The sequence below is a fragment of the Penicillium lagena genome (assembly GCF_028827675.1).
Source record: "Penicillium lagena strain IBT 129212 chromosome Unknown utg000002l_segment0_segment0, whole genome shotgun sequence".
Classification (NCBI taxonomy): Eukaryota; Fungi; Ascomycota; class Eurotiomycetes; order Eurotiales; family Aspergillaceae; genus Penicillium; species Penicillium lagena.
In genome coordinates, this window is record NW_026623223.1 from 2,351,452 (window position 1) to 2,364,958 (window position 13,507).

General features: G+C 53.6%; 4 protein-coding genes across 4 annotated transcripts; 2 read left to right on the forward strand and 2 right to left on the reverse strand.

Annotated features, from left to right (window-relative positions):
* Window positions 1-1,846: 1,846 nt before the first annotated feature.
* Window positions 1,847-4,201, forward strand: N7510_003718 (putative RING and UBP finger domain protein; the record flags this gene model as incomplete). Its single annotated transcript, XM_056975644.1, has 3 exons — window positions 1,847-2,926; window positions 2,989-4,060; window positions 4,083-4,201. The coding sequence occupies 3 exons, from the start codon at window positions 1,847-1,849 to the stop codon at window positions 4,199-4,201; spliced, it is 2,271 nt and encodes a 756-aa protein (XP_056835600.1).
* Window positions 4,202-4,504: 303 nt separating this feature from the next.
* Window positions 4,505-5,584, reverse strand: N7510_003719 (3-demethylubiquinone-9 3-methyltransferase; the record flags this gene model as incomplete). Its single annotated transcript, XM_056975645.1, has 1 exon — window positions 4,505-5,584. One exon carries the CDS (start codon window positions 5,582-5,584, stop codon window positions 4,505-4,507), a length of 1,080 nt encoding a protein of 359 aa, XP_056835601.1.
* Window positions 5,585-6,106: 522 nt separating this feature from the next.
* N7510_003720 (putative C6 transcription factor (AmyR)) lies at window positions 6,107-8,081 on the reverse strand (the record flags this gene model as incomplete). The annotated part of the gene is made up of 3 exons (XM_056975646.1): window positions 6,107-6,535; window positions 6,597-7,047; window positions 7,102-8,081. The coding sequence occupies 3 exons, from the start codon at window positions 8,079-8,081 to the stop codon at window positions 6,107-6,109; spliced, it is 1,860 nt and encodes a 619-aa protein (XP_056835602.1).
* A 1,578-nt stretch (window positions 8,082-9,659) lies between these two features.
* N7510_003721 (uncharacterized protein) lies at window positions 9,660-12,794 on the forward strand (the record flags this gene model as incomplete). Its single annotated transcript, XM_056975647.1, has 4 exons — window positions 9,660-10,363; window positions 10,632-10,832; window positions 10,889-11,059; window positions 11,111-12,794. The coding sequence occupies 4 exons, from the start codon at window positions 9,660-9,662 to the stop codon at window positions 12,792-12,794; spliced, it is 2,760 nt and encodes a 919-aa protein (XP_056835603.1).
* Between the last annotated feature and the right edge of the window lie 713 nt (window positions 12,795-13,507).

The following is a 13,507-nucleotide window of genomic DNA, read 5'->3' on the forward strand; positions in this document are numbered from 1 at the left end:
CTGGTTCGGCCTCTGACTAAGATCGCCCCCCCGGCCGCTCCTACTTAAAGCATCCCCCTCTTTCAACTCTCTTCCTGTCTTCCGCTCACCATCCATCCACCCTTTCGTCCCTCTTGATCCCGCATCACCTCCCACATCCAGTCCCATCACATCACTGCGAACACCGCTCATCGCTCATCATGCAGATCTTCGTCAAGACTCGTGAGTATCCCTCCTTTCGCCCGGCGCGTACTCAGGCTCCCTCGCCACCGAACTGGTCACTAACTTGGTCCGGCTTCTAGTTACTGGCAAGACCATCACTCTTGAGGTCGAGTCCAGCGATACCATCGACAACGTCAAGTCCAAGATTCAGGACAAGGAGGGTATCCCTCCGGACCAGCAGCGTCTGATCTTCGCGGGCAAGCAGCTCGAGGACGGTCGTACTTTGAGCGACTACAACATCCAGAAGGAGTCTACCCTCCACCTGGTGCTCCGTCTGCGTGGCGGCATGCAGATCTGTAAGTGACATAACATCGCCCCCCCAGCCACGAAGGCAATGAAGATACTAATTCGCCACAGTCGTCAAGACCCTCACCGGCAAGACCATCACCCTCGAGGTTGAGTCGTCGGACACCATCGACAATGTTAAGTCCAAGATTCAGGACAAGGAGGGCATTCCTCCTGACCAGCAGCGCCTGATCTTCGCGGGTAAGCAGCTGGAGGACGGTCGTACTCTGTCCGACTACAACATCCAGAAGGAGTCTACTCTCCACCTGGTGCTCCGTCTGCGCGGTGGTATGCAGATCTTCGTCAAGACCCTCACGGGAAAGACTATTACCCTGGAAGTGGAGTCGTCCGACACAATCGATAACGTCAAGAGCAAGATCCAAGATAAGGAGGGCATCCCCCCGGACCAGCAGCGGTTGATCTTTGCCGGCAAGCAGCTTGAAGACGGCCGCACTCTCTCCGACTACAACATCCAGAAAGAATCCACTCTGCACCTTGTCCTCCGTCTCCGTGGTGGTATGCAGATCTTCGTCAAGACCCTAACTGGCAAGACCATCACCTTGGAAGTGGAGAGCTCAGACACCATCGACAACGTGAAGAGCAAGATTCAGGACAAGGAGGGGATCCCGCCAGACCAGCAGCGTCTTATCTTCGCTGGTAAGCAGCTGGAGGATGGCCGCACGCTCTCGGATTACAACATCCAGAAGGAGAGCACGTTGCATCTGGTGCTCCGTCTCCGTGGCGGCCAGTAGCCGGTCTGGTCTTCCTGATTCACGATTTCTGCTCTCTCCTCGACTACGATGGGTTCTACATGACCTGCATGGCGTTTGGTCGGTTTTTTTGAAGCCGAGGCTTCTCTTTCTTTTTCAAACACGGGAGACCCCTTGTTATTTCGCAGGCCCTTTAAACGATAGTCTTTATTATCTACCAATTTGAGTCAGGCTGGATTCGCTGCTCAACTGAGCTGTTCATATTGTAAGATCTAGATCTATGTGGCGATGATCCGAGTAGAGTGAATCCTATAGAAGTCCATTGTAGATGAGTCTGTTCACCCTCCGGGCACCCTCTATTGCACCAGAAACAACACCGAAACGTTGGAACGATGGACGCCACACACAGGGAACTTTTCATCCTCTGCATATCTCCCTTCCCAATCCAATCTGGTCGCGCCTCTTTTTCGCCACTCCGCGATACCGGAGGCGATGAGACATTCTGCCACCGCCCTCTTATCGATACAGAAACCAGATGTGACTTCACACACCGTCCGCATGCTCTGCAAGTGTCCCCTCCTCTACCTCTCTCTCTGGTCCTCGACGTGCAAGTCGGCTCGCGATGTCAGCTACCTTCACCATCGCCCCTGATGCCGGCTTACTTCTTCAATTTGAAACTTGAACTCCTGCTCCGCTCAACCGAAACCTCGTCCGATCAGTCGACTGCGACTCTGGCTTTGGATAACGCATGGGAAGCTCTCCTTCCATTTCAGAAGCGGTCGACGACGACGGCGGCGACGACGCATCCTGTTAGTTCGAGTCGCCCGTCCTCGGGGACTGGATATGAATCGCAGAGCAGTAATCCCACCGCCGAAACTACACTTGCGCAGCGACCCAAAAACACACCTCTGGTCAACCTCTCCACTCCTTCCTCATCTCTTGCTGAACTCACCGCCAACCTCAGTACCTACACCCCCGGCTCCGTGACACTTGATACTCCCTATCCTGACTCTCAGGTTGAGTCGTCGACCTACTCTATCGACTTCGAGAGCGATAAGCGCTTCGGTGCCATTTCCATCTCGTGCATCGACATGGTGGCCCCGACACCGCAAGAAGGGTCCGCGAGACGGGCTTCAAAGCATGGGAATGCACCTCCCCTTGCTGAGGAGGATAATCTCGTTGCCGCGGGTATTGGAACAGACATTCTAGGTGGCCAGCGCACCAAGGGTCGCTATATCCCCCTCGACCAGGAGATCGCCGATAGCGTCTGGGGTATCGTGCACCTGTATCGAGAAGCACAGGAGACGCCTTACCTCACTGGCAACGAAGATGACTACCCGAGCTATCTGAAGGGCTCTGCGGCCGTGGCGAGACAGCCTAGCGATCAGCAGCAGCGACAATCGGCAGATGGCGCCAGCAGCAAGCAGCCCCAGACGGGCGGTTCTGCCGGTGGTCTCACGGCGTACCCGTTTCCCGCTACTTCTTCTTCGTCTGCGCAGAGTCCTGGCGAAGAGTGCACGACGCTGTGCATTCTAGCTGTTCCGTCTTACATGTCGTCCTCGGATTTCTTGGGGTTCGTTGGCGAGAAGACCTTGGATGACGTCGCCCATTTCCGGATGATCAAGACAGCTCGCGCGAATCGGTACATGGTTTTGATGAAGTTTCGGAATGCGCACAAGGCGATGGTGTGGCAGAAGGAGTGGAATGGGAAGGTTTTTAATAGCATGGAGGTGAGTGTGCTCCCCTCTCTCTCTTTCTAAGAGTATATATATATACTGACTGATTCTACCAGCCTGAAACCTGTCATGTGGTCTTCGTCAAAGCCGTCGAGATCCAAGTTGTCGAAGAGGAGACCTCTTCTATTCTCACCCCCGGCGAATCTAGTACACTCTCACCCTCCCATAATCCGGCTACGCTTTCGCGCGCTTCCATGTCGTCAGCCGGCCAAGCCGCCCTTTCCAGCAAGCCCCTCGCCCCTCCTACTCCTGCACTTATCGAATTGCCTACTTGCCCTGTCTGCCTTGAGCGAATGGACGAGACGACGGGTCTCCTGACCATCATCTGCCAGCACGTCTTCCACTGCACATGCCTCCAAAAATGGAAAGGCAGCGGCTGTCCCGTGTGTCGATACACGCAGGACGAGTTGCACAAAAAGCCCCAATTCCCCGAATCCACAGCCGAGTGCAGCGTGTGCCACTCCGATCTCAATCTCTGGGCATGTTTGATCTGCGGCACCGTCGGCTGCGGCCGCTACGACGGCGCACACGCCTTCGAACACTGGAAGGAAACCACGCACGCGTATGCAATGGATCTGGACTCCCACCGCGTCTGGGACTACGTCAGCGATCTGTACGTGCACCGCATCCTGCAAAGCAAAACGGACGGCAAGCTCGTCGAACTGCCCGCGGCGGATAACCATGCCCTCGATCCACCGGACTGGTCTGATGCCGTGCCGCGGGACAAATTCGAAAACCTGAGCGTCGAATACACCCATCTCCTCACCAGCCAACTGGAAAGCCAGCGCGCATACTTTGAAGAAGTCGTCGAGCGCGCCGCCGATAAAGCTTCCCGAGCCGCTTCGGAGGCAGCCGTCGCCAAGGACGAGTGGAAGGAACTCTGTGCGCGCATCGCAGAGCTAGAAGGACAGCACAACACGCTGACAACCGAGAAAATCCCGCATTTGGAACGAGACCGCGCGCGCTTCGAGAAACGCGCGGAGAAGTTCGAGCAGATGGCACGGTCGATGGAAAAAGACTGGCGGGAGGAGAAAACTATCAACCAGTCCCTGCTCGAGCGTATTGATTTCCTGTCTGCTGAGCTTGGCAGCGTCAAGGAGGTTAACGAGGAGCTGAAGGAGCAGAACCGTGATCTCACTTTCTTTATTAGTGGCTCGCAGCGCCTGCAGGGTCAAAGGGGAGGATATCCAGGAGGCGACGCTTAGTGTCCCCGATCCGCCGACGCCGGGGAAGAAGAAAAAGGGAAAGGGGAAGGGGAAGAAGAATTAGTAGCTGTGCTACTTCCTTATGATGACTGGCTCGAACTGGCTGGCTTATCCATGCCGGTGAAGTTTTCCAGGTTCTCGATACCTTGACTTCGTTGTATAGTTAGCCGACGCAGATGAGCGATGCATTGGGCGGTCTTTTTTTGTATGATTAGCGACTCGCAATATCATGTTTGATTATTGTCATTCAGTTTCTCTTCTTCAAGTTGTAGATGTAGACAGGACATAATTCGAAGAGATACAGTTCTATGATATTAACACACTATAAACACAACGGATATATTTTACACACCACCACTAAATCCATCTAAACCCCCTTCCTAATAGCCCAAAAATAATTCCCCCAATCCTCCGACCCAGGCACCATCTTCCACCCAAGCCCAGGGACATAAACCGCCCCAATACACCTCCACTGAGTCCCCTCCAACAGACCCTGCCCGCCCCTCCCAGCCACACCATCACCACCACGCATCAGTCCCTCCTGCAACCACGCACGCACTTCAGGCGGGTTAACAAACTTGCTCCACTCATGCGTCCCGCGCGGCACGACGCCAATAGGCCACGGAGCTTCGGCGATGACCTGGTTCAGCAGGAAGGACGGGAGTGTGCGCGAGATGGTCGAGCCGATTAGCCAACCGCCAGGTTTGAGGGCGCGGAGGCAGTTTGTGAGGAATGTTAATGGGGTCGAGGTTTGGGGGTCGATGTGTTCGAGGACCTCGAAGAGGGTTACCACGTCGTATTGTTTTGGGGGGGTGGACGTTGTTGGCGGTGATGGAGACGAAGATGGAGATGAAGTCGAGGAGGAGGCGGTAGTTGCGAGGACATCTTCCAGCGTGGTATTCAAGTACTTGAACTTCCCGCTCCGGAGATGTGCGTCGACGGCCGGGTCCATGCGCGCATGATCGCGCGCAATCTGGATCAGGTTCGTTGAGGGATCAATAGCCGTTATGGACGCCGCGCGCGTGGGGGTCGGCGCCGCTGCATGGGGGTTGACGGGGATGGTGCGCGCGAGTGATTCGGCGAAGATCCCACCGCCACAGCCTATGTCGAGGTAGTGCAGGTCTGCCTTTGCGGGGGATGAGGGAGAGGGATCGGAGTCGGCGAGGCAGGAGGCGATGAATTCGTGGCGGAGCGGGTTCATGAGGTGCAGGATGCGCGACGGGCCCATTGGGTCCCACCAGGAGCTGGCAAGGGCGGAGAAGTGTGTGAGTTCGGAGGCAGAGACGGAGGATGTGGTGCTGTGGGTTCGAGCTTGGGAGGTTGTTCTTCGTTCATGGTGATGGTGATGATTTTTGAGGGGTGTTGTTCGGGTTGGTCTTGTTGCCGGCCGGCCTGCGAGGAGGAGGCGTGGGGCCAGATTGGACACGGGTCGGAGGGGTGAGGCCATTGTGGTCACCGAGAGAGGGCAGGAAAAGGTCGAGGTATAGAGGATGTGGGAGACCGGAGCTCGGTGAGAGGAGGGACTGCGAAGGGGAGCTCGGGGATGCGAGAAAGGTTGATGGTGATGAGATCTATGGAAGCATTATATGGTCAGTCACGGAAGGTGATATTATTGAGTAACAGTTAGGGACTTACCAGCAGGCGAAATCCATGGCCAATGGTTCTAGGTAAAACGGTGGAAGAAGTGGAAGGAAGCGTTAGAAGCAGTGAAATTCCTCGGGACAAACACGCCAAGCTTTTCCACACACCACAGCGAGTATACTATACGGTAGAGCGCCTATCTTATTGGCAGAATACGAGCGACAATAGTGAGCATAGGAAAAAGAGAAATGAATTCCACTCTATCTAGTCATCCCGATCTGTATATCCTGATCCATTCATCCAACCAACCATCCAGTATACAACACTCGTCTATAGAAAACTCCATCCCATAATAACAAGGAACATAAACACATATCACGGAACATCATCAATACACACGATCTTCGAACCTCATCTTCGACGACATGTCCGGCCGTAACACGGGCATATCACCTCGAGCCCGGTCACTCTCCACCTCACTGACATTCTGCATATCCTCATGGTTAGCAGCCGCCAAATACCAGCTACTCCTCTCAGCTGTCCATGAGGCCAGATCATCCGGCGAGGCCTCGCCTAAACCGGGTAGCCAGTTTCCCGTGGTGATGGTACAATCCAGGCCCAGTACGGTCTTGCAGCGTTCCAGCAGTGTCGGGAATAGGTATGAGGGCGAACCTCGGATTTGCGAGAGGGTATGCAGAATCCCCCAGAGCAGTTCGCGAGGATCGATACTCGACTCCGCCAATCGGTGCATGCTCTTCGACCCGAGGGAGTGCGTCACGTCCGCGACGGAGGACCCCATGTCGAATAGTTTTTGCTCCTACACCCACGCTGTTAGCATATGTAAGTACTGTGGCGGGATTGTGGTTGTCAGAACGTACCATTCCGATTCCATGTGCATCCACCGCACCTTGCGATGCAGTCCCGATCACACTCATAACGGCCTTGCCCACGAGCACAGGTAAATGGAAAGGAAGGACCGCGTCGTCGCGCGAGCCGGGCTGCGTGGCTCGACTCATAGATAGCTTCCACATCATGGCCTGCAGCCACTGCTGCGTGACCAGGATGTCAACTTGCTGGATCTCGAGCACCCCGTCCAGGACGACGGGCTTGCAGAGACTGGACTGGATGGCGGATGTGGGAGGTCTCTCTAGGAGTCCATCTCCTCCGCCAGCGGACAGCCAATCGTACAGGTTTGAGGTGAGTTTCTCGAAGATGTTGATCAGGTTGATGAAGCCGTATGCGAGAATAGGGTCTTCGGAGCAGAGCACCTGGGGCTTGTGGATGGAGCTGCGCAGCAGCACTGGTTTAGCTTGTTGGAGAGCATAGCCTCTGTCGGCCGAAGTCAGCACAGTTAATTCATACATTGGATTCGATTCAACCAACCTTTCTGTGATAAATAAAAGCCAAAATACACGCCGCTTCTCTTCGGCCTCCTCTACATTCCACTCCGCATATGTCGACTCGCGGTGCAGGCCCAAGGTGAACGCCATAGAAGTGGCCTGGCACAGATAGAACCACGCATGATCTTGTCTATCCAGATTGCCATATGTAGCAAAAAGGAAGAACGAGGTCAACAGACTTTCGATGTTCATACCCTCCACAATGTCGCATTCGCGCCGTGCCCGTAAAGCTTCAGTGAGTAACTCTTCTCCGGACATCAAGCAATGTCCCTCGCCCATGCTTTGCAACCGACTCGGCTCGGGAACAGGCGTGTCCCCGTCCAGCTTCAATTGAATGTGCGTAGCGGCGCACAGAGACGCTAGGAACGCATACCGCTGAGGGGATAGGCGCTCCGGCTGATGGCTGTCCCGCTGTAATTGCTCGCTGCGCACAACCGGCATGATGGGGAACAGATACTTGAGGTAAACATTGACGTGGGCGAGCAGAATCTGCGGAGATAGGCGGCGGGCGTGTGGGAGAGCATGGCTATTCGCGGACCCGGAAGTCGAGTTTGTCGAGTCCGGCGAGGAAACCAGTTCTGGCGGCGGGAGCTGCGAGAGTGTATCTGAGCCGTCCGGGAAAGAATAATGCTGGTCCGGCACGCCGAACACCGGCGATGTGGGAGAGCTTATACCGTAGGTCGATAACTGGTCGGGAAAGGTATCGCTGTCGGTGCCGTATAGTCGTTGTTCCGCAGCCCGGCTGGTGCCGTGCCGGGCCGAGAGTGGGTGGACAGGGGCGAGGGGATACAGAGTCCGGAACTTGGGACCTTTGCGGCGAAGCACATCACTGTAGGAGCAGGAGAGCAGTAGCCGTTGACATTTATCACACGCGGGTAGCCCCCGGTTACACTTTATCTTGCGCCGCCTGCAGTTATCGCATGCCTGTTTCAGGGAGGATTCCTTGGATGAAGCAAACTCCATTGTGAAGTGAAGACAGCAAGAATCAGAGACGGATGGAGGGGCAGACCATGGTAGGTGAAGACTCAAGCCTCCTGCGAACAAAATAGTGTTTCCGGAGGACTCAAGCGCAATTATAAAACACGATCTGGGGAAAAGGCGTGGGGCTACCAGACCCCGCAAAGCCACCCCCCCCTGCGCTGATGATGATGATGGTACAAGTCCTCCCTCATATCTCACTCCTACACCATAATCAGCTTATCTTTTGGACTTCTGGGTGGGTGCTGATGTTGGGACGGCATCATTATTCTTCTATCTCGACCTCGCCGTCGCTATATATGTAAACCAAGACTAATATGTGCACATGACAACCACCCACGCCCTGACGCACCCCTGGCTCAGCGAACCCTTCCAGAAGGCGAATATCCTTCCAGAAGGATGTAATGCATGCACATTCGTGTTCTCGGCGCGTAAGCGATGTTCCAGCACATCCACTGATTAACGGCAACGCACAGAGGCAAGCCCTGATCGGCTACGATGCCTGGCATCTAGAAGCCCTGAGAAGCGGCCAATCCTGTCTGAGCCTAGTCGTTGCGGGAGGATGCGCGATTTTCAAGGGTTGCTTGATTAATATTGGCCACTTAAGTGGACACTTCGCTAGTTTGGCATGAGCCCTCATTTCCGTCCTCATGCAGTTGGCCAATGAAGACGCTGGTTCAGCTTGGGCCAGCATGAGGCCACCGTGCCGAGGTGATGGAGGGGCAGCCCAGCCCATGTCGGGAAGCCGATGCAGTTTACACTTACGCCGGACTTAATTAATAGTATGGCTGTAGCAAAAACTACATACTAGGGCGTATTGGTACGTTATAGCGCAGGTGGAACTAGCGAGTGGAGAGGCTCCAGAAAAACTCCGAGGTTCCCACGACATGAGTTTCCCCAGGTTCCATGATGCCATGGAGTTTCATCAATTTCGTACTAAGATCGAAAAGACTCACCGCAGCCATAAACTGCGATCCCCACAGTTAACGGGGTATTTACTGTCCCATCGGCCAATTATCGGGCCACCCGCCAATCAGGACCTCGGAATCTGCTGATCGGCGCTGTCCTCAGGCACAAAGCGTTTTCTCGTCACTTCGTCATCGATCGATCAGTGCTTCTAGCCTCGCATTGAGTGCTCACTTCTGCCTTGGAAACTCAATTTTGTGTATCGCTCACTAACGTACACAGCAGTAGCACAACACCAAGATCACCATCCCAGACCATGTCTGACCCTGGTGCGCATTGACAACATTCCCGGCCTGTAAACGCTCTAGGCCGAGCCCCAACCCCGCAAATCCGCGGTCCAATGCAAGGCAGGTCTATGGAGTACAGGACGATCACAATGCCCCTCGCACGGCGTCGGAGATTCAACGGAAAATCTATACCGTCGCGTTGTGCCGGGCTTGTCGGGATGCCTTCGGCCCAGTTTTTTGCGGGGAGTTTACATTCCAAAGCTTCATGGCAAGGGGTCACAAGAGCAGAAGCAAATTATAAGAAGACCCGCTGGTCTTGATTGCTGAAAAGAAGCATCTGAACCTTTTTTAGCAGTGGAACTTCACCGCTATGGTTGGCTTCAAGGACCTTGCTACTGCCGGGGCTTGGCTCCTGCCTGTAGCCTATGGCGCCAGTTCGACACCTGCGCCTAGCTCGACTTCGTCTGCGGCGTATTCTCAGTTTACCATCCCTGCCGCCTCAGATGTCGGTGCGCAATTGATTGCCAACATTGACGATCCTCAAGCCGTCAACGCGCAGTCCGCCTGTCCCGGATACAAGGCTTCGAATGTCAAACGATCTGCGAGCGGAGTGACGGCCACTCTGCTCTTGGCGGGTGAGCCTTGCAATGTGTATGGTACGGATATAGATTCGCTGGACCTCTCGATCGAGTACCTCGCGACGGACCGGCTGAACATCCAAATCATTCCTTCCCATATCGACGCGTCGAACCAGTCTTGGTACCTGCTTTCGGAGGATCTCGTCCCTAAGGCCAAATCCGTTGGCACTGGCAACAGCAAGAACAGTGATCTTGAGATTGAATTGTCCAATGATCCTACGTTTGGCTTCAAGGTGATCCGCAAGGCTACCGGTGATGTGCTGTTCGATACGACGGGGTCGGTTCTCGTGTACGAGGATCAATTCATCGAATTCGTCACTGCCTTGCCGGAAGAATACAATCTCTACGGTCTCGGAGAAAAGATTCAGCAACTGCGGCTTCTGAACAACTACACCCTGACCACCTATGCATCGGATGTTGGGGACCCTATTGACGGGTGAGTTGCTATGCAGTTTATCTTGGGTATGGAGGGTATACTGACCTATTATACTGCCAGGAATATCTACGGATCTCATTCCCTTTTATTTGGATACACGCTACTATGAAGTCAATGAACATGGTGCTCACTCATTCGTCTCCATCGACCAGGCGGAGCAATCCAAGGACTACGTCTCCTATTCGCACGGCGTCTTCCTCCGAAATGCTCATGGCCAGGAAGTCGTTATGCAGCCCCAGAATCTGACTTGGCGTACCCTAGGTGGTAGCGTCGACCTTACCTTCTACTCAGGCCCAACTCAGGTTGATGTCACCAAGAACTACCAGCTTAGCACTGTTGGACTGCCTACCATGCAACAGTACTTCACTTTTGGTTATCATCAATGCCGCTGGGGTTATCAAAATTGGTCCGTTGTGGAAGAGGTTGTTGCGAATTTCGAGAAATTCGAAATCCCCTTGGAGAATATCTGGTACGCAAAGACTTTCAACTCACTCTTTGGTGACTAGCAACTAATAGATCTAAAAGGAACGATATCGATTACATGCACGGCTACCGTAACTTTGACAATGACCCAATTCGATTCAGTTACAGTGAAGGCGACGCGTTCCTAGAGAGACTGCACAAGAGTGGTCGCCACTACATCCCAATAGTTGACTCTGCTCTTTACATCCCTAACCCTCACAATGCATCTGATGCGTAAGTTTCGTTCTAATATTTACTTCATGCAATCCACTAACCTCTGGTTAGATATGACACCTACACTCGAGGTGCTAAGGAGGGTGTCTTCCTACGCAATCCAGATGGCAGCCTCTACATTGGCGCTGTGTGGCCCGGCTATACTGTGTTTACGGATTGGCACCACCCGAAGGCTTTTGAATTCTGGGCAAATGAGATCGCTACATGGCACGGCAAGATTCCTTTTGATGGCATCTGGATTGACATGAGCGAGGTCTCGTCTTTCTGTGTCGGCAGCTGCGGAACTGGAAATCTCACCCTGAACCCGGCCCATCCGTCCTTCCTACTACCTGGGGAACCTGGAAACATTATTTACGATTACCCAGAGTCATTCAACGTGACGAATTCGACCGAAGCAGCCTCCGCCTCGGCCGCCTCGGCCAGCCAGGCTTCAGCTGCAGCCACATCATCGTCTGACTCGACCTCTGTCTCCTACTTGCGAACTACACCTACCCCGGGAGTGCGGAATATCAATCACCCCCCGTACGTAATTAATCACGATCAAACTGGCCACGATCTCGCTGTGCATGCCGTGTCTCCGAACGCCACCCATGCGGATGGTGTCCAGGAATATGATGTTCACAACCTTTATGGCCACCAAGTTCTCAACGCCACCTACCACGGTCTGTTGAAAGTGAACTCCGAGAAACGACCGTTCATCATCGGACGGTCTACATTTGCAGGTTCCGGCAAGTGGGCGGGTCACTGGGGTGGTGACAATGCGTCTAAGTGGGCATATATGTTTTTCTCTATTCCACAGGCACTGTCGTTCTCGCTATTTGGAATCCCCATGTTTGGTGTGGATACATGCGGATTCAACGGCAACAGTGACGAAGAACTTTGCAATCGCTGGATGCAACTCTCTGCATTCTTCCCGTTCTACCGCAACCACAACGAACTCTCGACAATTGGACAAGAGCCTTACCGGTGGGCGTCCGTTATTGAGGCATCTAAGACTGCTATGGAGATCCGTTACGCTATCCTGCCCTACTTCTACACCCTGTTCCATCTCGCGCACACTACTGGCTCGACGGTGATGCGAGCTCTGGCATGGGAGTTCCCGACCGACCCATCCTTGGCTGCTGTTGACACGCAGTTCATGCTAGGCCCATCCATTATGGTTGTCCCCGTCCTTGCGCCCCTGGTAGACACCGTAAAGGGCGTTTTTCCCGGTGTCGGTGGGAAACATGGTGAAGTCTGGTATGATTGGTATACACAGACTGCAGTCAACGCCAAACCTGGAGTCAACACTACAATTGCTGCTCCCTTGGGTCATATTCCGGTCTACGTGCGCGGTGGAAGTGTTCTACCGATGCAGGAGCCTGCCATGACGACCCGGGATGCGCGCAATACTCCTTGGTCTCTGTTGACAGCTCTCAGCGGCGAGGGTGCCGCGACGGGTCAATTGTACCTCGATGATGGCGAGAGCATTTACCCCAACGCTACGCTCAATGTTGACTTCTCTGCGTCGCACTCTAGCCTGAGCGCCTCCCCGCGTGGAAATTGGAAAGAATTGAACTCTCTGGCCAATGTGACTATCTTGGGCGTGACCAGAAAGCCTGGTGTGGTCACATTCAACGGCAAGAAGGTCTCATCTGTCCACTACAATTCCACCTCACATGTGCTGTCGGTTGGTGGCCTGGAGCGTCGGACAGAAGAAGGTGCATGGAGCAAGAAGTGGGTTCTGAAGTGGTAGATGCTGTGTTGAGACGGAGATTACCGGGGTGTGGTACAGGACATGTATATATATCACCAGCCCATCTGGTTTGTTCCATAGCACACTTGAAGCGGTCTTGGTTGCTTTTCCAATTTGTCTGTTCAGCTGCAGACTCGATCACGAGTATGCCTCGATCTCATACTAAATCATGAACCAGGCGGTTGTATTCACAACTATTCAATATCACAATAGCTTCCAAATATAGCCACTAACCCAATCTACCAAGATGATACTACCCTTGCTATGCGCAAAGGATTTAATGGTACGCAGACCATCATTGTTCTCTCAATTCTCGGGGGGAAGGGAGCTCATACACACTTTCGCTTCCAGATACAGGATTCAAAGTAGGAACAGATGTTACTGAGATTCTATACATGTGCCATTACAACTGTCGACCACAGTGGTAATGTACCTGTTCAAATGGTCAACGGCGAGTCAAGGATTTTGTATCCACGTTGTGGACTCGAGGGATCAACTATTTGCTCGTAAGGAACTGCAAAATCTGAATTTCAAGTTGCGGTAGCTTGTCACTCTTTCGAGGAGGAAGAGCTCCCTTTGAGTTAATTAAGCTAGAATTAAAGATAATGCTAACATGCGATACGAATTTAACCGTACTTCTCTTCAAAAGCGACCATAGACAATAAAGCTCTTTGCTTCCCCGTCGGATTGACATCAAGATTGATCGATCGATG